A 22,085-nucleotide genomic window follows, 5' to 3' on the forward strand; every position below is an offset into this window, starting at 1 on the left:
ATTCAAGATGATTCAAGATTTTAAAGCTGCTTCAAAATAAGGCATTGTCATCAACGTAAAATTCCTTACCAGAAAAACTAAATGACAGTACTTGAAAATGCTGTGGAATTTCCTCCATTTTTTTCAAAATGCAATGACACTCGTAGGTCTATATTAGATATTGGAAAAGGTTATACCTGAAGTAGACTCCGCCTGGTGATGTTGTAACACTAGAAAAGTACAGTAGCAATTTTATAAAATTGAAAAGGAAGGAGGAGACCCTAGTCCCTTCATGGATGTTATGGATAATTTGATGAGCACTCTGTGCTGTTGTGCTGCAACACAGTATATCATGCAGCCACAAGGCCCTGTGGGGTGGCGCTGGGCCAGTGTGACACCCATCTGATTACACTGTCCCAGTGCCAAGTGGGCCAGCGGGGCCCTGCGTGTTAGGTCAGGGAGAAACACAGGGTCAGATAAAGTCTTGTCACTACAAATTAATGTAATCTGGCACGTCCATAGTTGTTCATAGAAGTGTTTCAAATGTCAGTATTGAGCATACATGTTTGATAAATCACTATATTCAAGTTTATGATGCTTGTCCATAGAGGATATAAATAATTCACTTTTCAAGGTTGATTTTTATTAAACTGAAAAAAACGAGCGTAGTGGTTTTCGAGGTAAGGGATATGTGCCAAAAAAGTAAGCCTCTAGAAGGTAAAAATAGTCAAGCTGCATGATTTGTTTAAAAGATTCATGTATGGCACTCTCTTGTAAGAGACGACGCTTGGATATTAGTACTCAAGGCTTTTAGCTGCATTGATGCATTGACATGAGTAGTGTATGTTGTGTTTTCTTTGTCTTTCCTGGATGTCCTATGAACCTCTTTTCATTGATTTAGGGTGGTTAGATGGTCTCTCTCAACAGTAAGAGCTTGTTGTTGATGTTATCAGAGTAAGCTATTTGCCAAGGGAGTTATTATTCTGTGATGTAACTTGACTGACCATAAGAGTTTAAACTCCTCCTGTAAATGCCAGTGGAGCATTGGCCGTTGATTTAACTAAATTACTTTATGAAGAATAAACAGCCCTTTTTTGTGGTTACAATCACAATAATAATAGTAATAATAATAGTGAAGTGTGTTGGTTTTCTATTACAAATATCTCCATGACATAATACTGTTAATTCTTCAAGGCAACTTTTCCAGTGGGCGGGTGGTTGTGGGAAGAGTCATAATGGGATACATTAAATGCAACATTTTGCTCCAGTTGAGTTAAAACCCATTATCGGTCCACATCATTCTTTGTGTTATACCCTGTAGACAAGTGATCTAAAATGTACGGGCTATGGGCCAGAACTGTCCTTGTAAGGGGTCCAGTCTGACCCAGTAGGATTGCTTTGCCTTTCAGGCATGTTTTACCTGATTAATGCAAATAGGCTTGTATTTTGTCACTTTTGCTTTTATTTTGATACAAGCTGTTTTCGAACTCTCGCAATACACAATATACCAATTAGTGCAACCATTCCTAACTACTGCTGGTCCTGAGCACGAATATTTAATGTTACGATTTCGGTGATTCCCTGTGCTGACCCTTGACGGGGAAAAGATTTTGTAGTGAAATATACACCCTAGTTTGATGAAATATTTAACAAAATCTGTTGCATACAGTACAGTATTAAAATAATTGGACTGTTCCAATATTGCGATGCGATTGATGTCTCGTTACACTCCTATTAATTTGATGTATTATGGTTGTTAGTGTTGTTGTAGTAATGTTGTTTTTATTCCGCAAACAATCACAAACATAGAACAGCACAAAAAATACAAAACTGTACATCTCAGTCAAAGAAAATTCATTCTTCATTCAGAATGATTACTTCATAAGGAGTCATTGTTTTGTTTTGTTTTTTAAAACTCGCTAGCTTTTTTATGGCAAGCCACAGGGTGACAGTTGTACTATACAACTGATTAACGATTATATTCAGCCCTCACTCTAAACTGTATGGTATGGACTCATTATTAGCATACTGTAGATCAGTGCTTCTCAATTATTTTCTGTTACGCCCCCGTCCCCAGGAAAAAAACAACATTAATTGCAAAAAACAAAAATGACTGTTTCATTGGACAGAGTGACATTTTAAATTTTTCTGCTGCATGCAGTATCAGCTCCTTTGCTATGGTGTGGGGTTATTTTGCACTGAGCAACTTGGTATGCCACCTTATATGATGCTAACAGTGCTCGCTGGTTTACTGATGTACCACTGACAAAGTGGGACGATTGTTGGCAATAATTGGCACGTTTTCACTAAAGAAAAATCAAGCTGATTATCAATGTGATTGGGGTCTAATATCTTGAAAGCAACAATAGCTAACTTTTCAACCTTAATAAAATATTTTCATCACATTTGTGATAATATGTCAACTAACCATCAAATGCTATTGTATAGCCACAACTGGATTCATTACCTTATTACTATTCATCGTTCACACAGCTGCTGGAAACAGAAATGCTTCATCCATCTGCAGGTGACCTGGAGATTGATTCTTTATTGATGATTTTACGACATTTTACGGGTGTGTGCTGGTCCTCATGGGAAAGGCAGTCTTCCTTAAGGCAAAACACTACAGCTTTTGTCCACTGGCGTTGCTAAAATTTACCAAAACTGAAAAGTTGCCAAGTGTTGCTGTATGTGACGTTTTAATTGATATGGCTTCCTGCTTTCTGCTCAAAACATTTTCAGACACAGCAAACACATTCGTCTTTCCTCGTCTTCCACTGTATTAAATGTCAAAGCCAAAAGCCAAACGCGACATACGCTTTGTCATATTTCCTCGTCTTTCATACGCTTTGTAATATTTCCTGTTCTTAGGCTTGTCATATCTCCAGTGCTCTTTGCCGTGTGCTCTTGTTTGGTTCAAAAATACTGCACACACGCCGATAATGAGAACGCCTCAGCTACCCACTGAATGTATGTGAAATTACACTAAATTATAGAACGGCAAAGAAATTGGTTCAACGAGGTTACATGCGCCACCCCCGGCATCACTCTGCGCCCCACTATTTGAGAATTACTGCTGTAGATATTGTCTTCATTTTGTTGTAATCATCTTTCCTGTCAATCTGCCTGATGTCAAGATTGTACACTAAGTGTATTAAATCTGAAAACTACAAAGAGAGCATGTCTCGCATTGGCTATTCAGAGTTTAGCTTGCTGTCTAACTCAAACTAAGCACAAGTTCCCTCTTTGTTTTGGATGATGTGTCGAGTAAGTTGAAGATTTCAAGATTTACACATGCATGTTGAAATGTTCGAATAGTATATTTAAAATAATTTCTAGACCATATGTTGTTGTTTAAGGGGTACACAAGAGTGTATTGATGCCCTTATAAGTGTCCACATTTAGAAGAAAACAGGTTCATTATACTGTTTAAATTGCACTTATTTTTGTGAAGAATTTTTACGTTTCTTGTATGATTTGTTTAAAAGGTTGTAAGAGTAACAAATATATAATCATTTAAATGTCGTTGTCAATAAAATTGAATATTTTTGAAAGTACTTCACCATTTGCACCCTGATGATTTCAGAAGTTTAGTTTATTAGGCTAACAATATGCCGCTCTGGCTCACTTTAAATCATATATGGGTCAATGCATTTGACACCCTGCTATAAACAATTTTGGGAATCTGTGCAAAATATTTAAAAGTATTTTGCCCTGTTTTATTATTAAATATCTTATATTGTGTAGAAATAAACGGGGGGGGGGGGGGGAATCAAATATTTAACACAATTAGGCATACCTAATACACGAGTTAACATAAACATGTAATACATGAATTTAATATAGCCGACAAGGTGAATGTACGAGCCTCAAATTGGCATTTGGGTTATTATGCTCAGTGGTTTTAAGATGGATTTAAATCGTATGGTTTCAACTTTCCTATTTTGTCTGAAAAAAAAAAAAAAACATTTATTTGCACGTTAAATCCTGTAACCCCTTCACTACTTCCAATCTCCAGCAGATGGGGCGCATTTAGTATTAAACCTGCCCTTGATTCAATCCTAAACCTACATTTTTAATAGTTTAACAGCAACTTCTTACCTTGGGTAGCATGAATGAACAATTGAAGTGAATTACTCATGACGGTTTTCCATTACCTGCATTATCTTCATGTCCTCCAGTCAAGTCTGTGACAAGTATAGACCCTACTCACCAACGTCACAGAATGACGTGTCGCTGTATCCTGCCGCCATATTGTCCGTCAGTGTTTATCCGTATTCTCAATGGTTTCAATTTGTCGTGCAATTTATAGTGCAATTCATGGAAGCCCCGGTGCTTTCAGACGCTGTAAACTCATTGGATGCGTTGCATAAAAGGCGTTATTTGGAAAAGCTTCAGTCTATCCATTCGCCAGATCCATATTTGATGCCTAAATCGATATTTTTCGACCCGCTGTCTTCGCCCTCTCTGCCTGACATCTGCTACACTGATATCTACAACTATCTTGTCCACACAAAATCAGCCTATTCTCACGAAAGTTTGAAAAACTTTAAGAGCAGCACTCTAAGCAACATTACCCCTTGTGACCCTTCCAGTTTTCTAAAATGGCGACAATCAATAAAAAAAAAAGTTGACTGCGATGGCCGACGCTTCAAGGATAGGTGGATATTGGACTATTTCTTCAATAAAACACGCAACAACTGTGTCTGCCTCATTTGCAAAGAGACAGTCGCTTTTTTCAAAGAGTTCGATGTGACGCAATATTACCAAGTAAGACACTCTGACATGTACGACAACATTACAGGGAAGATACGCAGCAAGAAATTATAGCAACTTGAAGCTATGTTTAATTTCACAGCAGCAGTATTTCGCAAGAGCCCGAGTGTCGAAAGAGAACGCCACAAAGATGAGTTTGCTGAAATTATGAATTAAAAAAATTATAAAGCAAATGTGACACACAGAAGGGCTTGCTAAAATTTGTTTAAATATATTGTGCTATGTAAATCAGCCAAGGTAGCCCCCCGCATTTTTACCACACCAAATCTGGCACCCTTTGCAAAAGGTTTGGACACACCTGTTTAACTTCTTTCACTTCGTACCAGCTAAATATTATTCAAAAAACAATGATGGTGGAAGAAATAAGCATCTTGAATTTGAAACTGTATGTTGTCAGCGATTAGCCTCTCAATGATCTTAATTGTGGTTGTCAGCCCAAAACCCTCTAAATATATATTAAATGCATCTACACCAGATATAAAATGACTACTACATAATCTATAGTGATCGTTTGGTGCCCAGTTTTCTCGTCGAATTGCAGCAGTCCATCTCGCTCTCCTCTCCGGGTCTCTCAGAATACGGTAGAACTTCAAGTCTCTCCGTCTATCTTCTCTGTTATTGCAACCAACCGCCACACACGCCTTCACCATTTTGATTATTAATGTTAACGAGCAGAAAAACACGGCATAATAGGAGGAATTTACGTAGCGGTAATGCTTAAACCCGACGAGCTGACGGACAATATGGCGCGGAGGCGTGGTGGTGACGTCATGTGAGTAGGGTCTATAGATGAGTTTTGTTTCTTATGTTTACTCAAGGCCGAGTTATGCTTCCGCGTCAGACCTGCGCCGTCAAGGAAGACCCGATTTACGACCCTGCGCCGTAGCCTGATGTGTTCCTATTGAATTTTAAAACCCTAGCGTCGCATCGACGCATATGACGTGGCGGAAATGGACTGTGATTGATCCGCTCAGGCTTTTGTTTCCGGTTCAGCGCGAAATCACCGCCATTGTAGAATAGAATCAAACATTTTTTTTCTACACACAAAAATGGACCAAGCCTACGGGAATATCATCGGAGAGCAAGTCTCGTCAAGACATCATAATGATAGCCAAGTGGCAAGGTCAGCGATTGAACAAAAAAAAAATGGAAGAACCACTGAGACGAGTGTGTTCGGTATCGAGTGGCCACAGGCACACGAAGCAGTGACCCAGTCGGCCAAAAACTGCCAGCTTTTTATCACTGTACTAACCCTAACCCTATGTATTATTGGTTGGTGCACTTCATCATTTATTGTGAACATATGTTTGCTGTCAGTCTGTGACTTATATACGAGTCACACTTCAAATATCTGAAGAATAAAGCACAGGTTTGATGCCAAAAGAGTTGTTTTGATGTTTAATTTGCAGCAACAGACAGTTCACACACGATACATCATCACTGATTGAGAGTGCCTCAGTGCTTTTATGATAACGTTAACATCAAGGCTTCCAACGCGGTTTGGGAAGTTCCAAAGACCCAGAAATCTGCTATGGCTTCCCACTGGCTGGTTGTACAACACGGCAAACAAATCGGGCCAGAGGGCTTTGCAGGCCTCGGACAGAACGCTGGACGCAGTGCTCGACGCCAGTTTGAAGCTAGTCGCCACAGCTAGCTGGTCTCCACCCGTGTCTATAACTCTCTGTGCAGCATCAAAAGTCGGCCAGATCTCCTCGAAACAGTATTCTGCGTCGCCCGCCCCTCAACATTTGTATGATCAACATTTATTCAATGTCGATGAGCTGAAGATTTACGGTACATTCAAGCGTTCCAGCTTGCATTGTTTATTTTTTCTCCGTTAAACTCGACTAGCGGAAGTCAACAAGCATGCCCCAAAACCGTACAAAAAAAACGCCACACCCCTCTAGTGGCTTGGCGGTGAATTACAGAGCAACGCGTTTCCTCACCGCAGAACTATCGAATGCTCATTGACGCCATAGTCACTTCGCCGTCACCGCAACGCAGGAGCATAACTCAGGCTTCATTCGCTGCCATTGACGGCGATGGATGCCCTGTCCATTTTGACTGGGAGGGCTAACAGTGATTGATCCTGTTTCAGTGCCATTGACGACAATAGGCGTCCACAGAGGAGCAGGAAGTGTTTGGTAGATTTTTTTTTTTTAATTAAGTGATAAATAAAACATTGAAACAACAGTGTATTTAACTTAGGGCATTAAATATATTTATTTTGAAAATGTTTTTATTAATATTAATCACATGGTCCCCACCTGACAACATACTTGCTACCAGGTCACGTTGAATAGGTCGCTATTGGAACAGCAAACAACAACTGTTGACAGAGGAGAATTAGCGCGCCGACCTGATCCAGGTAGTTTTTTTATCAACACCTTTTTCTTGTGAGCATTGCCATACACCACTGACAATGACATTCTCCTGTTTCAACAATCTATCCTTTAGCACTATATGCCCTGTTTCTGTTTTATATTATATTCTCTGGTTGTCTTACTTCTCTGACCGTTCTTGGGGGTAATTTACATCGCAATTTTTGAGTAGCGATTGCAAATGCTACTTAGTGACAGCCAACGAACACTTTTAATTTTTTCATTGATAACAAATCTTAATTCTATAATTTATTTACACTTCCCCCTTACTAAAGTTGCTTTTTTTAACAACAAAAAAGGTAACAGTGCCAGTCAGATACGGTTTAAAAAATTTTCAGGTCATTCATTATCAGACAGGCACGGCAAAACGCCATGCTAAAAAAAAGTAAAAATATCAAAATGCCTTACCTGTCCATCGTTTGTAGTACCATGGCGCCCCACAAGGTGATCCATTCTTCACATTTTTTCCTCCGAGTTTTTAGTTTCGGGAAACGTATGAAGAAAATATCCTTCATATGTCGTAATGTCTAGAGTCATTTCTAAAAGTTCCATAGCAGCAGTGTTTACTCGGCATGGTTTTTTTTTTTTGAAAGATTACTGGAGAAAGCAAACTAAAATAACTAGGTTTGTATGCGAGGGTATGTCTATAATGTCCCACTTCTGCGTTACAATGGCGACGTCAAGCGAAGCTGGTAGTAAATAATCATGTTTTAGTGCCATTGGCGGCATTAGACGTCCTATCCATTTGAATAGGAAGGAATTGCAGTCCTCCAAGTTCAAATGAATTGGACGTTCACTGCCGTCAATGGCATCAAATCGGTAGGGTAATTAGTTTGATATTGGTATTTACGTGTGTTCATATATGTTTATATATGAATGTAAATAACTAAATTTGGCCTGTCAAAATTATTGCGTTACCGGGCGGTAATTTTTTAAATCACTTTGAAATATTTGACGCATTTAATGCACATGCCCCGCTCAAACAGATTAAAATGACAGCACAATGTCATGTCCACTTCTTACTTGTGTTTTTTGGTGTTTTGTCGCCCTCTGCTGGCGCTTGGGTGCGACTGATTTTATGGGTTTCAGCACCATGAGCATTGTGTAATTATTGACATCAACAATGGTGAGCTACTAATTTATTTTTTGATTGAAAATTAAACAAATTTTATTTAAAAAAACAAACAAACAAACATTAAGAGGGGTGTTAGATAAAATTTCTATAACTTGTAGTAAAATTAATCTTTTAAGAACTACAAGTCTTTCTATCCATGGATCGCTTTAACAGAATGTTAATTATGTTAATGCCATCTTGTCGATTTATTGTTATAATAAACAAATACAGTACTTATGTACAGTATGTGAATGTATATATCCGTCTTGTGTCTTATCTTTCCATTCCAATAATAATTTACCTAAAAATACGGTTACATTTTATAGATGGTTTAAATTGTGATTAATTACGATTAATTCATTTTTAAAATGGGATTAACTCGATTAAAATTTTTAATCGTTTGACAGCCCTAAACTAAATAGAATCAAAGCAAAGCTTATGTATGATTATTTATTTGTGAAATGTGCTCGATGCTGTTGGTAGAATATTATTTCTCTTGGAAATAACAAAAACCTGGATTTTATTAAAACGTGGAATCTAGCAGTTGTTCAGCCTGCTGCTAGAAAGTGTGAAGCGCTGTTGAACTGCTCTTAGGACAACTAAAAAAGAGTGGGTAGGCTATGTGTTGACGCATGTAGTTCCTGTTTAGGAATGTGCGGACAGTATGACAATTTCCACGCCACCAGTGGAGGCTTGGGTCCCAACGGTGGAATGACCGCGGTGTTCGCAACAGTTCCAAGTAGTTAGCTAACCAAGTTTCAGAGGAGTTATGGACTACCGCTACATACTCTCTGTAACGGGTAGCGGAGCGAGGGCTGTCAGGGACGTGATCACCCAAAGGCTGTGGTCTGGATTTGGGCAGGAGGACAACGTCCTTTATGACTCTCAGCTCCCTGCGACAGTACTGAATAACAGCACGGTTCACTCCAAAACAGGTTGGTAAGCCCGTTATTATCGTTATTGTATTTAGGAGCTGCAAGAGTAACTACACCCATTTCGCTATGCTAGCGTGGCGTGAGTTCTATTCCGACGACCTTTAAAACAAAGAATAAACTAAAATAACTCCCCAGCACATTTTGCTTCATCAATAACTTGACAGCTGGACATTAGACGAGTACTTGTGTATGATCATAATCATTAATCGGGGCATGACGACAGGAGGACTTTTACTTGTTCAAATTCGCTTCCGCAAAACCGATTCACTGGAATGTTGAAGTTGAAAATAAATCTAGACACGTGGACGTTTTAGATTGTGCGACAATTTGTTTTTCCTCCCCTTAAGAACACTACTTGAAAATTCATTTACACAGCTGACATGGCTTGTGTTGGTAGAGAATGTTGACGCCCTGCCAAGATGTCAACGTTAGAGGCACTCGTACTATTTCAACCCTTGATAGGGCAAGTGACTAATTGTTTTTTGTTTGTTTGTAATAATAATTAAAAAAAAAAAAAACCGTTGAAGCCAAGATTAAAAAAAATTAAGATATAAGAATATTTTTACCTATGTTTTTGCTTTCATGTAGATACTAAATCAAGTGGAGAAAGTTTAAACACGTAATAACGTAATAATAATAATAAATACTGTAATAAAGAAATCAAAATCCCAATAAAAGAAAAATGTGGTGTCCACATTATGTGAAGACCAGGTCTCAGTTATATACGTAAATAAACATAGTACACGCACACCCATTATATATATATTTATACTGTATCATCATATAGGCTCATGATCATAGTGATGATGTATGATAAGCGAAAGGGGCCCTGACATGTTCCTCTGCTAAAGCTTGATAGGCTTACCTGTGTGTCAATCAAAAGAAAAATACAATAACAAGGACTGACTGTTCTTTTCTTTATTTTGACACTATTTTTTAGATATACCAGTCAATCATGATGACTGTATTGGGCACTTCTGGTCTAATTGGTTAAATGAATTAATTGTAATAATTAAAGTGAATTATTGTCATAATAAATCATGACAAATCTGATGACACATTATTGAAATTAGAATAAATCCTAGTATTGTTTTTCTCTAGTTTTTTTGGCCCTCCAAAATGTTCCAGTCAGCGCTTTACCCACTGTGAGACAAACCAGTTGACAGTTTACAATGGTTGCACTTTTTGCTCTGTTTGTCAGGAGAACATTTAATTGAGGTATTTAGAACACACCAAATCAGATAGAAATGCATGGTAAAACTCCATGCAGAACGTTTCACATCAGGGCATGAATCCACACTAATGTCACCTTATGTTTCTTTACTTAATAAGGATCCTTCAAAGTTGGACATATTGTAGTAACTTTCGAGTTGAAATCATGGTCATGCATGACAGATTTCCTAGTTCAGAGCATTAAATGTATAAACAAGACCAAGAGTAGTATGCGCAGAGACCAGGATAAGCCCTGACTGTGACGAGACCAGTACCATAAAAATCTAATTTAAAGACTATGACAAGGTTCAACAGTTATTCTTAAATGTAATTTTTGAAAAAAATAAATAAATACATTTGACCGCCTAAAACCACGGTGTCTGTAATGTATTGAAAGTGCAATTTGCAAAAATCTAAAATCTTTATAAGAAAATTTAAAGTTAAATTCTTGCAAAAAAAAAAAAATCATTGTATTTAAAAATGATGTAAAGATAAAAGTTCTGAAAAATGTAGAAATGTCATAGTATATGTTGCCACCCTTAGGAGCAGCCAAACCGTGTCCGAAGTCCTCGTAAAGTGTTCACAGCAAGTCTGAAATAACAACATAAACAACAACTTCACTATAACTCCAAAGAATGACAACTATAATCTGCTTAGCCCTGTTTTCGTCGGCTGCAGTGGATAGAGCTCAGTCAGATGGATTGGACATATATCGCTGTATATGACACTAAAACATGATCAATCAGTGCTAATTCCTCCCAGTTCGAATGGATTAGACGTCTATTGTCATGAATGGCAGTGATTGCGTCAAAAACCGTATAGTGCTTGATAATTTCGGCTAGCGACTGTCGCACTAGGGTAGCAGTTTCATCATAGCACACTGTGGCTATCTGTTCTTATTAGGGTTGCCAACCGTCCCTTGGTATTAAATATTAAGTTTAAAAGGGACGCGCTTTGTCCTGTACTATCATGAAAACCAAAAATAATGTTGTATTTGTAGAACGAACGACTACTGGTATACTGTTTTGTAAGAAATTATAGGGGAACGCATTCGCCCGCTTCTCCTGCTTTCTGACCAATGAGCTGAAAGAACAATGACAATCCCGCTCATCTCATTGGTGAAGGAGGTACTGTAGCGTCCCATGAGGAAAACGGAAGACAACATAGGAGTGTGGGATATAAGAGATTTGAGTTAAATGCGAGTAAAAAGCATGTTCAAAATGCTGATCATTTGTTTTCTTGCTCATCTCTGTGTACACATTTTCACTATTTGTATTATATTTTTGTGTTTTGTCAATTCCATTTCCATTTCCACATTATATTTGGAGTGATCATTTGCGGAACTGGTATTGCTGAGGGGACATTGAAGTTTGAACACACGAAAAGTTTATCTCAGAGTTAATGTTTGCACGTTTTAAAAAAAGTTTAAAAAAAAAAAAAAAAAAAAGAAGAAAAAAAAAAGACACACAAAAAAAGGCTCAGGAATTTCAGGGTTGAATAATACATTTTTAAATTTAGTATAATAATAATAATGTTAATTTCTTTCTATAATTTTTTGTATTAGAAATCCATTGCTGAGAAGTATTTTTTCCATGTGCTTATACCTCTCAAATATGTACCTAATTAATTCAGTTTTTTAGTAAAATTATTATAATTAAAAAAAAAAAATCCTTTTTTACATACAAAATTTTTTTTTTTTTTTTTCAGGAAGTTGGGAACCCTCGTTCTAATAAATGCAATATGTCCAAGCACCTACCGTGGGGCAAATAAGTATTTAGTCTACCACCAATTGTGCAAGTTCTCCGACTTGAAAAGATTAGAGAGGCCTGTAATTGTCAACATGGGTAAACCTCAACCATGAAAGACTGTGTGGGGAAAAAAAAAACAGAAAATCACATTGTTTGATTTTTAAAGAATTTATTTCCAAATTACAGTGGAAAATAAGTATTTGGTCACCTACAAACAAGCAAGATTTCTGGTTGCCAAAGAGGTCTAACTTCTTCTAACGAGGTCTAACGAGGCTCCACTCGTTACCTGTATTAATGGCACCTGTTTTAACTCATTACCGGTATAAAAGACACCTGTCCACAATCTCAGTCAGTCACACTCCAAACTCCACTATGGCCAAGACCAAAGAGCTGTCAAAGGACACCAGAAATTGTACACCTGCACCAGGCTGGGTAGACCGAATCTGCAATAGGTAAAACGCTTGGTGTCAAGAAATCAACTGTGGGAGCAATTATTAGAAATTGGAAGACATACAAGACAATAATAATAAGATAATCTCCCTCGATCTGGGGCTCCATGCAAGATCTCACCCCGTGGCGTCAAAATGATAACAAGAACGGTGAGCAAAAATACCAGAACCACACGGGGGGGACCTAGTGAATGACCTACAGAGAGCTGGGACCACAGTAACAAAGGCTACTATCAGTAACACAATGCGCCGCCAGGGACTCAAATCCTGCACTCCCAGACGTGTCCCCCTGCTGAAGACGGTACACGTCCAGGCCCGTCTGCGGTTCACTAGAGAGCATTTGGAGGATCCAGAAGAGGACTGGGAGAATGTGTTATGGTCAGATTAAACCAAAATAGTTTTTGGTAGAAACACAGGTTCTCGTGTTTGGAGGAGAAAGAATACTGAATTGCATCCGAAGAACACCATACCCACTGTGAAGCATGGGGGTGGAAACATCATGCTTTGGGGCTGTTTTTCTGCAAAGGGACCAGGACGACTGATCTGTGTAAAGGAAAGAATGAATGGGGCCATGTATCGAGAGATTTTGAGTGAAAATCTCCTTCCATCAGCAAGGGCATTGAAGATGAGACATGGCTAGGTCTTTCAGCATGACAATTGTCCCAAACACACAGCCAGGTCAACAAAGGAGTGGCTTCGTAAGAAGCATTTCAAGGTCCTGGAGTGGCCTAGCTAGTCTCCAGATCTCAACCCCATAGAAAATCTGTGGAGGGAATTGAAAGTCCGTGTTGCCCAATGACAGCCCCAAAACATCACTGCTCTAGAGGAGATCTGCATGGAGGAATGGGCCAAAATACCAGCAACAGTGTGTGAAAAGCTTGTGAAGAGTTACAGAAAACGTTTGGCCTCAGTTATTGCCAACAAAGGGTACATAACAAAGTATTGAGATGAACTTTTGGTATTGACCAAATACTGGACTGTCTCAGGAAATTAGAATACACAATATTCTAATTTCCTGAGACAGTCAGGAAATTAGAATATTGTGTATTCTAATTTCCTGAGACAGTCCTGTATATATACAAAGGACTGTCTCAAAAAATTAGAATATTGTGTATTCTAATTTTCTGAGACAGTCCAGTACTTATTTTCCACCATGATTTGCAAGTAAGTTCTTTCAAAATGTGATTTTCTGGCGGGGGGGTTTTCCACATTGTCTCACTTGGTTGAGGTTAACCCGTGTTGACAATTACAGGCCTCTCTAATATTTTCAAGTGGGAGAACTTGCACAATTAGTGGTTGACTGAATATTTATTTGCCCCACTGTATAGCTAGCCTTAAATTATTGTTCTCTAATGGCACCAGAACAGCCTTCTTTGGCTTTTAAATGCACATCGTGCTTGATGAAAACGGCTAGCGGCTAGTCGTCGCTAGCATAGCATCTGTGTCGCAAACAAGATGTGTTGTTTTTAAATCTGTCAAACCACCAATGGTGAATCTTATATCATTCTTCTGTAGTAGAACAAAAGGGCTTTTCCTGACAACAACTTGGTATGTCCCTGCCAATAACGGGCTCTCATAAACATAGCTACAGGAATGCTATATTGCAACAAAGCTAAGGGTACATTCGATAGGCACGCCGAGCACTACATTAACTAACTCAGAGTGTTGCCGGATAATGTTGCTGGGTGAGTAGTTCTGAGATTTTGAGTACACCCAAAGTAGTGATGTCACTGTGACGCAGCCGGCAGCTAAGCAAAAAAAAAACATTACTGCAACAAGGACGCATGAAGCTCTTTATCTTGAAAAAATCCACAAATTGGAGCTGCAGAGTTCAAAAGTAGCGAAAAGAAAAGTAGCATTTTATAAATCAAAGCATACAGTAATGTCTTTTCATGCACATGTCATGCAAGATGGCACCTTTGGGTGGGCAGCTCACTAAAATTGCATTACTTCTCTTTTATTGTTTTTAAACATGATTTTCTCTTTTGTCTTTGTCATTCAGCGTTTTCAGTATTGTGGGCATGACATTCATTGAAGGAAGATTGTGATAGTACCACAGGATTATACCAACACCATTTCTGTTAAGGGGGAAAGTCGCCATTATTTGACTGTTACCATTGACAGTCCTTATTGTTATTGCAGCTTAATGGGCAACCTTTTTACAACAGAGGTGGACTGTTAGTGACGAGGTGGTCGGCATGGAGTCGCGACTCAAAGAAGAAAGGGAGTCTCATTTGTATTTTGCACTTGATTGAATATAGAGGGGCTTTGAGTTCATGCAGAGTCATCAGGCTCCGGAGCTCACTAGCAGGCAGGTTAATTGTTCTATCTAATTAGGACAAAGATTAATCAGATGCATACTCTGCCTCTCTTGAAATGCATTAATGGCAGTCAGGTTCATTAGCAGTGCCTGTGCAGAAGTCTGCAGCATAACCCTTAATTTGTGGATGGTTTCAGTGGGTTACTGCCCAACTGGTAGAAACAATGCAACTAAGGTTACACTCCAGATCAAATACAGTTTCTTTATTTCGCCCATATGTGACATGCACAGGTATCTGATTTTTTTCTTACATTGTGAACAGTCCAATTCTGATTGTTTACAATGCTGACCTAGACTCAATCAAAGGTGGATAAACATTGGATGTCTATCTAACATCTCTGCAGTGTAAATGCATATCTGTGTGAATTTGTCCGACATAACAGACAACAAATGCGAATGAGCAATGGTCGATGCAGTGCAGAAAATACGATACCTATCATCTTTACACGTCACAAGATATCGGGTTGATATAAAGTTGTCTCCGGTAGCATAAAATCCTCGAAGTTGCCACAAAAGCGTGACGGCGACATGTGGCGACATTTCACTTCAAGGCGTCATTCCATTCACACTGCAATTTGTGTATGGTTTTGCATTATGAATGGCTACCAAAAAAAAAATTCTGATTTAACAAAATCTGAATTGGGAATCCCGGACTGCAGTGACAATGTAGTATCACTAGCCATCAAGTCGATGTGGTTAGAGAGTATAAGCAGAGAGTACAGAGGAAAGATGAATGCTGATTAAAGGGTTGCAAATAGGGGTCCAGTTCCAAACACATAATCAGTGGAAATCACAACCCAGCATACCATATACTGTATCTAGTACCAATAACTTGCCCAGATAAAAGAATCCAAATCATCTTTATCGGGCAAGTACTGTATGTTTGAATTTAACAGTTGCAGCGTGTGTGTCTTTTGCGAGAGAATGAATGAATGAACGAACAAAGCGTTGCATATTGTATGGTTGCATTCAAAATTATGCAATTTTAGGTCCATTGGAAGGTTACAAGCTTCGTATTAAGATGTGAATGCCTTCATGATGCTCAACTAAAATATATGCCTTGTAGCAAAGCAATTTCATTATAGTTTCACACAATTGTGAGCTCACAGTAATGATGGCACTAATGTCAAGGTTTGCTTCACAATCCCCGCCCCATCTGATTCACCATTCTGACAGAATCACCCCCGACCTTGAAGAAGGCTTGTCTATCCCGAGGGGGTTCCCGTACATGACTTGTTAAGCTTTTGCATTATTCCCATTGCAGTTATCCAGAATTTAGAAACTAGTCTTTTAGTTGTCTTAATTTCCCAAAACGTCCTCCATGAGTCTCGCACCAGCGGGGTGCATACTATTGCAAATCTTTGAGGATCTATTATTGCAGAACTGTTTTGTTATCTGTCCCACAACAATTTACTATTGTTTTGCACTTATATTTAATACTAAAGTCTGCACAATGTCACCGGAAGTCTAAATATTACTGGAACAAATATTGTGTCAAAAAATAAATGTTCCATTTTGATGGATGCTGCATTTGATAACAGATGCTGGAAACAATGGACAGCTTTCTATAAAAATGCTAAAAGAAGAATATACTGTAGTTGGCATTAAGGAAGTCTGTTGTTCGGAGTGGACTTTGTTGTTTTCAGCATTCGCAATGTACAAGGGGAATAGGAAATTCATGAAAAATCATTTCCTTGGTTCTGGTTAGGCGAACTCCCATGCCCTTTCGAGTACCCTGCTGAGGGTATAGCGCTGGTCCACTGTTCCACGGCCAGGACAAAAACCAGACGGCTCCTCCTGAATCTGAGGTTCGACTTCCCGTCAAACGCTCCAGTCCTGTACCCCTGAATAGGCCTTACCAGGGAAGCTGAGGAGTGTGATCCCTCTGTAGTCGAAATACGCCCTATGGTCCTCCGACAACACTAGACTGCCTGGCACCGTCCCCGATGTCCACGTGATGTTGCAGAGGCATGTCAGCCACAACATTCAGGGCATTTAGGAACTCCGGGCGGATCTCATCCATTCAACAGGCCTTGCCACCTAGGAGTTTTTTAACCACCTCAGTGACTCCCAACCCCAGAGATTGGGGTGAGCCCATCTCAGAGTCCCCACTTTTCTGCTTCCTCATGGAAAGGTCTTTGGATGGAGTTGAGGAGGTCTCAAAGTAGTCGGCCCGCTGACTCACAACATAACGAATAAGCAGTACCCCATCTCCACTATACACAGTGTTGATGGTGCACTACTTTCCCTCCTGAGACACCGTATGCCGGACCAGGATGTTTTTACACTTTAAAAACAAAGACATTAGAAAATCTATTCCAATTCACTGAATACTGATCAGCTGATGACTACTAATTGGCCTTTATTTACAATTAATCTGATTTGATTGGGAAAACCACAGGTCTTAAAATTCCTAGCTTATTTTAATAATCTTTACTCTAACAATATTGCACAGAGTATAACATTGTAGGTGCTCCCTACATTAGCGTATACCCTACAGAATAGCACTTCAATCGCAATTCCTTAACAGGATCCTGTACTACTCGCTCAATAAGAAGATCTGATAATGCAGAGTTGTGTTTCCCCATAGCTGAGCTCATCACTTCTGCTATTTATTGGAGATGTAACCTGAGAGGGTAGTGTTGCTTCTGAGAGCCTGAGTTGCCAATGCTCCACAGAGACAAAGATTGAAGGATTTACCAAAAAGATATAATGTATAGAAATAATATGAGTTATTCTTGCGGCCAAAAGTTCATTCTCAGTGTTTTCTGTTCCATTTATCAAATTATAGTGTACTTGATTTTTCCCTCCTTTTTTTGAGCTCCACAGAGCTATTGAATTGATAAACAACTACTTGACCGAATAAAACTAAAGCTGGTTAAATGACTGTCAGGGCAGTGCAGAGCAAACATTTGACAATTAAACCACAGAAATTTATGTTAAAAGGTTTCCACAGTATTTCAATCATCAAGATGCATGCGTTAAACCAGGAAGACGAGCATGTCTACTCTTATTACTCCCGAGCCCAACTCCCCTCACCACAACTTGACTCGTGATTTCAGTTAGACAAGTAGAACCGTAACACCAAAGGTATGAGGACTCAGTGTCAGAATGTATGTGACAATTTGTTCAAGGAGTACATCCCAATAATGTTAATTTTGCTCTTATGCAATACTTTCATTTGAAACGCTTGAACTCAAATGACAAACTTTAAACTTGCATTTAACTGTTTTTCTTGTTACCTGAGCTATCCATCAATACAGCTCAGGAAGGAGATAGGTTCCGTATACCAGACAGCATATGTTTAGGTTCTAAAGCGCATATCAACCCAAAAAAAACAGCCAAAGACCTTGTGAAGATGCTGGTAAGACCTTTACAGTCATTAATAATGCCCTACGTCACCATCTCTACTCGAACAGTTTGTTTTTTTCAGCATTCAATCAAAACAAGGAAAAGGACATTTGACATGTACATGAGTATCCAAAAGTCTTAGACCACCATAAGCTATATTTCTTTAGCCCCTTTCAGACATACACTGAACTCTAGTTTAATCCTGGGATTTAAAAGGGTAGCCCTAATGTCTGAAACATAACGAAATTAAATTGGTACTGGATCTTAGAGCCGAAGAACAGACAGTCCATCGTCCATCTTTGGAGATGTGTGGTTTATTTTGTTGCCAATGCTGACCAAAAATGACATAATGTATGATGACATAATGTCCGATGACAAATTCCCGTCCTCCCCGCACAGAGAGCAACGAGTTGCCAACACGGACAAGTTTTACAGTGTCGAACCCGGCTAATTCCTCGTACATCCCCCCATGTCTGAAAGCCATGACATGGGTAAAGCCAATGAGGCTTTTGAGACATCTTTTGGATACTGGTCTTGGTAGAGATCCCATAAATTGCCAGGTACAGGAATCTTCAAACCGGTCCTCAAGGACCTGGATATTGAGGGTTACCCCTCGTAGCTCCACATTGGAGGGGAGAGGATAGATAGTTCAATTTTGTAATGATGATTTTCATTCAAATGTTTTGATTAAAAAAAAAAAAAAAAAAGAATTAAATCGTATTTTTTTTACTATAAGCCGCAACATTTTTTGCTCCACTTTGGGTCCTGCAGCTTCTAATCAAGTGTGGCTTAAATATATAATTATGTACAAGTGCAGATTTCAAATTCCAAATTCCAGTGCTTTGACACTATATCCTCATTTGCCTACTGATAGCGCAGCATCTGAAACAACGCGGGGTTCAGTATCTTGCTCAAGGATACTTAGACGAGGTTACCAGGGAGGGGAATCGTACCCATAACTTCTGAGTTTGGGAACAACTCCTCTGCCACTGAAACACGCCCCCTACAAGTATCATTAGTAAAGATAAAAAAAAATTCATTTCACTTGCCACTGCCACTGGCTCTGAAAATATTATGTTTAACAGCCACATGATTTTTGTTTGCAGACTTCTATGAAGCAACATGACTATCAGTAATGAAAAAGTGTTAACCAATATGAGAATAACACCTGTGTCGTGTGGCTATGGAGAGAGCTTTTGACTCCCCAACTGCTAATCTAAAAATAACAGCTGGGGTGGGATACAAAACCAGCAGGCAGGAAAAACAAAGGAGCTGAGGAAAATCTGCTGCTTGTATATTCTATTAGATCATGAGTTAGATGTTAATCAACCTGATGTTTACTCTTATGAACCCTCCCCTTCCACAAATTCATTAGGTGCATTATTTTTAGGGATGTCCCGATTGCATATTTTTGCACCTGAGGCCGAGTCACCTGATTTTAGGGAATATGCCGATACCGAGTCCCGATACAATTAAAAAAAAAAAACAACTTTTTACTCCATCGAAGAAAACGAAATTGCTGGTACGGGAATACTTCGGCTACAGAAAAGTTACAGACAGCTGCTGCTTAGAGGAGGAGGGCCAACCGACATGTAAAAAATGTTTGCGTAGGGTGGCTGCTGAGGAGGCAATACCTCCAATATGATTTTGCATTTATACAAAATTAAAGGTTAGTAAACACTAAGCCTGAACGATATATCGTTTAAACATCGCCATCGCGATGTGCGTGTGCGCAATAGTCCCATCGCAAGCACGTGCGATAGTTTTTCTTTTTTTTGATCCACATATGGCTCACTTTCTGGTCTGCGCACAGCCTCCTACCCTCCCTCTCCCAGCCTTTTGATCCTCTCAGTCACTGCGGCACAACAATGGCTTTGATCTGGCCAAAGAAGCAGACTTCAAACGGGCATCTGTCAATCATCGTTTAACTTGTTAGACAGTTGCAAGAAAGCCGCGCTGGAATGAATGTGTGTACTGTGGGGACGTTGGAGACATTTAAATGCCAGAAGTGATCATGAGGAGTTTGAAATTTCTACATGTCACTTCAATGGTCACAGCTAAAGTAGATAAACAGAAGCATTTAATAAAGCCAAGCATTTATCTGCTACAGTACTTTATTCTTGTTCAAAAATGATTTGGTTGGACAGTTATGTTTAAAACTTATCATAATTATGAAATTTGAAGTGCTTAAAAACCATTTATTTATATACATTTTTTAAATCACTTTGGGGGGGGGAGTGTGAAAAAAACATGTCTTATACACAGTGACCCCAAAAAAAGTTTACACTGCCATAATACAACTTAAATGCCATGTTTATTCATCTTAGAATTGAATCACAAATTATACATTATTGTAAAGAACATGTACAGTACACTCTATTTTTCAATGTGTCCTCCCTTAAGTGTCACAACAGCCTCCAGGCGCCTGCGGAACGCTTGACAGGTCTTCTTTATGTAGGATGCTGTCATCTTTTCCCAAGATCTAACAATGGACCTCTCCAAGGCTGCCACAGAAGTTTGTGGCTTCTTACAGGCACTGTCCTCCACAGTTGCCCATATGCTATAATCCAGGGGATTGAAAATCTGGACTCTGGAGTGGCCACATATCACCTTGTCAATCAACTTTTTGGTCCGCACAGATCGGCACTTCCAGACCCAGGTTTTCGTGAGGCTGTTCCAATATCTTTCAGCTTTTTTTTAACTTTGTAGACTGCACATCTTGATATTCTCAGATTTGCTGCAATCTCAGTAGGTGTCAGACCGGCACGCAGCAATTCAGGTACAGCTAAAGTTTTCTTCATTTTCAGCAGAAGCACAGGAATTGTAGAGAAGAGAGATTACCAGCTGCATTGAGTGACCTTAATGAATCACTTAAGCATGACAACCTATTTAGATATGTTTCAATGGCTTTAAACAAGCAGTCAACTGAGTGTAAACTTTTTTTGGGTCAACCTGTATGTATCTCTTTCCAATGCTAAATCTGAATAAATACATTGGGCACAAAAAAACACACACAAAAAAAAAAAATTAAAATGGGGGGGTGGGCTACTTCGCGGTTTTTCACTTATCGCGGCGGGTTCTGGTCCCCATTAACCGCGAAAAACAAGGGATGACTGTACACTGTGGTGATCTAAAGTCTTTCCAAACAGCTATTTAAGTCATCTTGTGAAAATATCTTGGAAAAAAAATATATAATTTTTTTTTAATATCGCAATATAATATCGCAATATATCGCAAACCCAAAAAAAATCGCAGCAATAGTTTTTCCCAATATCGTTCAGGCCTAGTAAACACTGTTATGAACTTTTCCCACCAGCTCCGAGAGTTAACTCCTGCGTGTTTAGTGGTGTGTCTAGCGATTTTAAAACGTGGTGGTTTTTTTCTCTCTGGCAACTGTCTGTGTTGAGGAAGAGAGTGTGTATAATATAAACATGATATGATATGATACACATGCTTTTTATGGAAAATAATTCAATTATTTTTATTCGGATGGTAATAATGTTGAGCTGTGGCTTTGGGTTTAGGCTCACCTAAAGGGCTGCATTTATTTTATGTTGAATATTTTTTTAATATATATTTTAACTTAAAATGATAATTATGTTCCAATTTGCTAATATGTTTTGAAAAATAAAAATGCTGTTCAATGGAAAAAACGTTTTTTGTTGTTTTTTTTTTAACCCAGGTTTCTCAAAGAAACACATTTTAGAGTTGTAATTGCAATAATGGGATACCGTTAAACCGTGATATTTTGGCTTAAGGTTATCATACCGTCAGAATATCATACAGGTACATGCCTACCCATGACAAAGGCATAAGGTCA

At 38.9% G+C, this 22,085-nt stretch overlaps 1 protein-coding gene across 8 annotated transcripts in view; it reads left to right on the forward strand.

Moving 5' to 3' along the window:
• Positions 1 to 22,085, forward strand: part of oxr1a (oxidation resistance 1a) — a 330,399-nt gene that overhangs the window by 206,474 nt on the left and 101,840 nt on the right. Inside the window, exon 1 of one of the 8 annotated variants that reach the window (XM_057833163.1) lies at positions 8,599 to 9,185. The exons of 6 other annotated variants lie outside the window; for them this stretch is intronic. In XM_057833163.1, the coding sequence (XP_057689146.1) occupies positions 9,020 to 9,185 (166 nt within the window). In that variant the 5' untranslated portion in view covers positions 8,599 to 9,019. Of the gene's footprint in view, positions 1 to 8,598; positions 9,186 to 22,085 lie in introns of those variants that run through there. One more of the 8 variants, XM_057833159.1, reaches the window with a different exon arrangement.

This window comes from Corythoichthys intestinalis, chromosome 4, assembly GCF_030265065.1.
Source record: "Corythoichthys intestinalis isolate RoL2023-P3 chromosome 4, ASM3026506v1, whole genome shotgun sequence".
In the NCBI taxonomy this organism is placed as follows: domain Eukaryota; kingdom Metazoa; phylum Chordata; class Actinopteri; order Syngnathiformes; family Syngnathidae; genus Corythoichthys; species Corythoichthys intestinalis.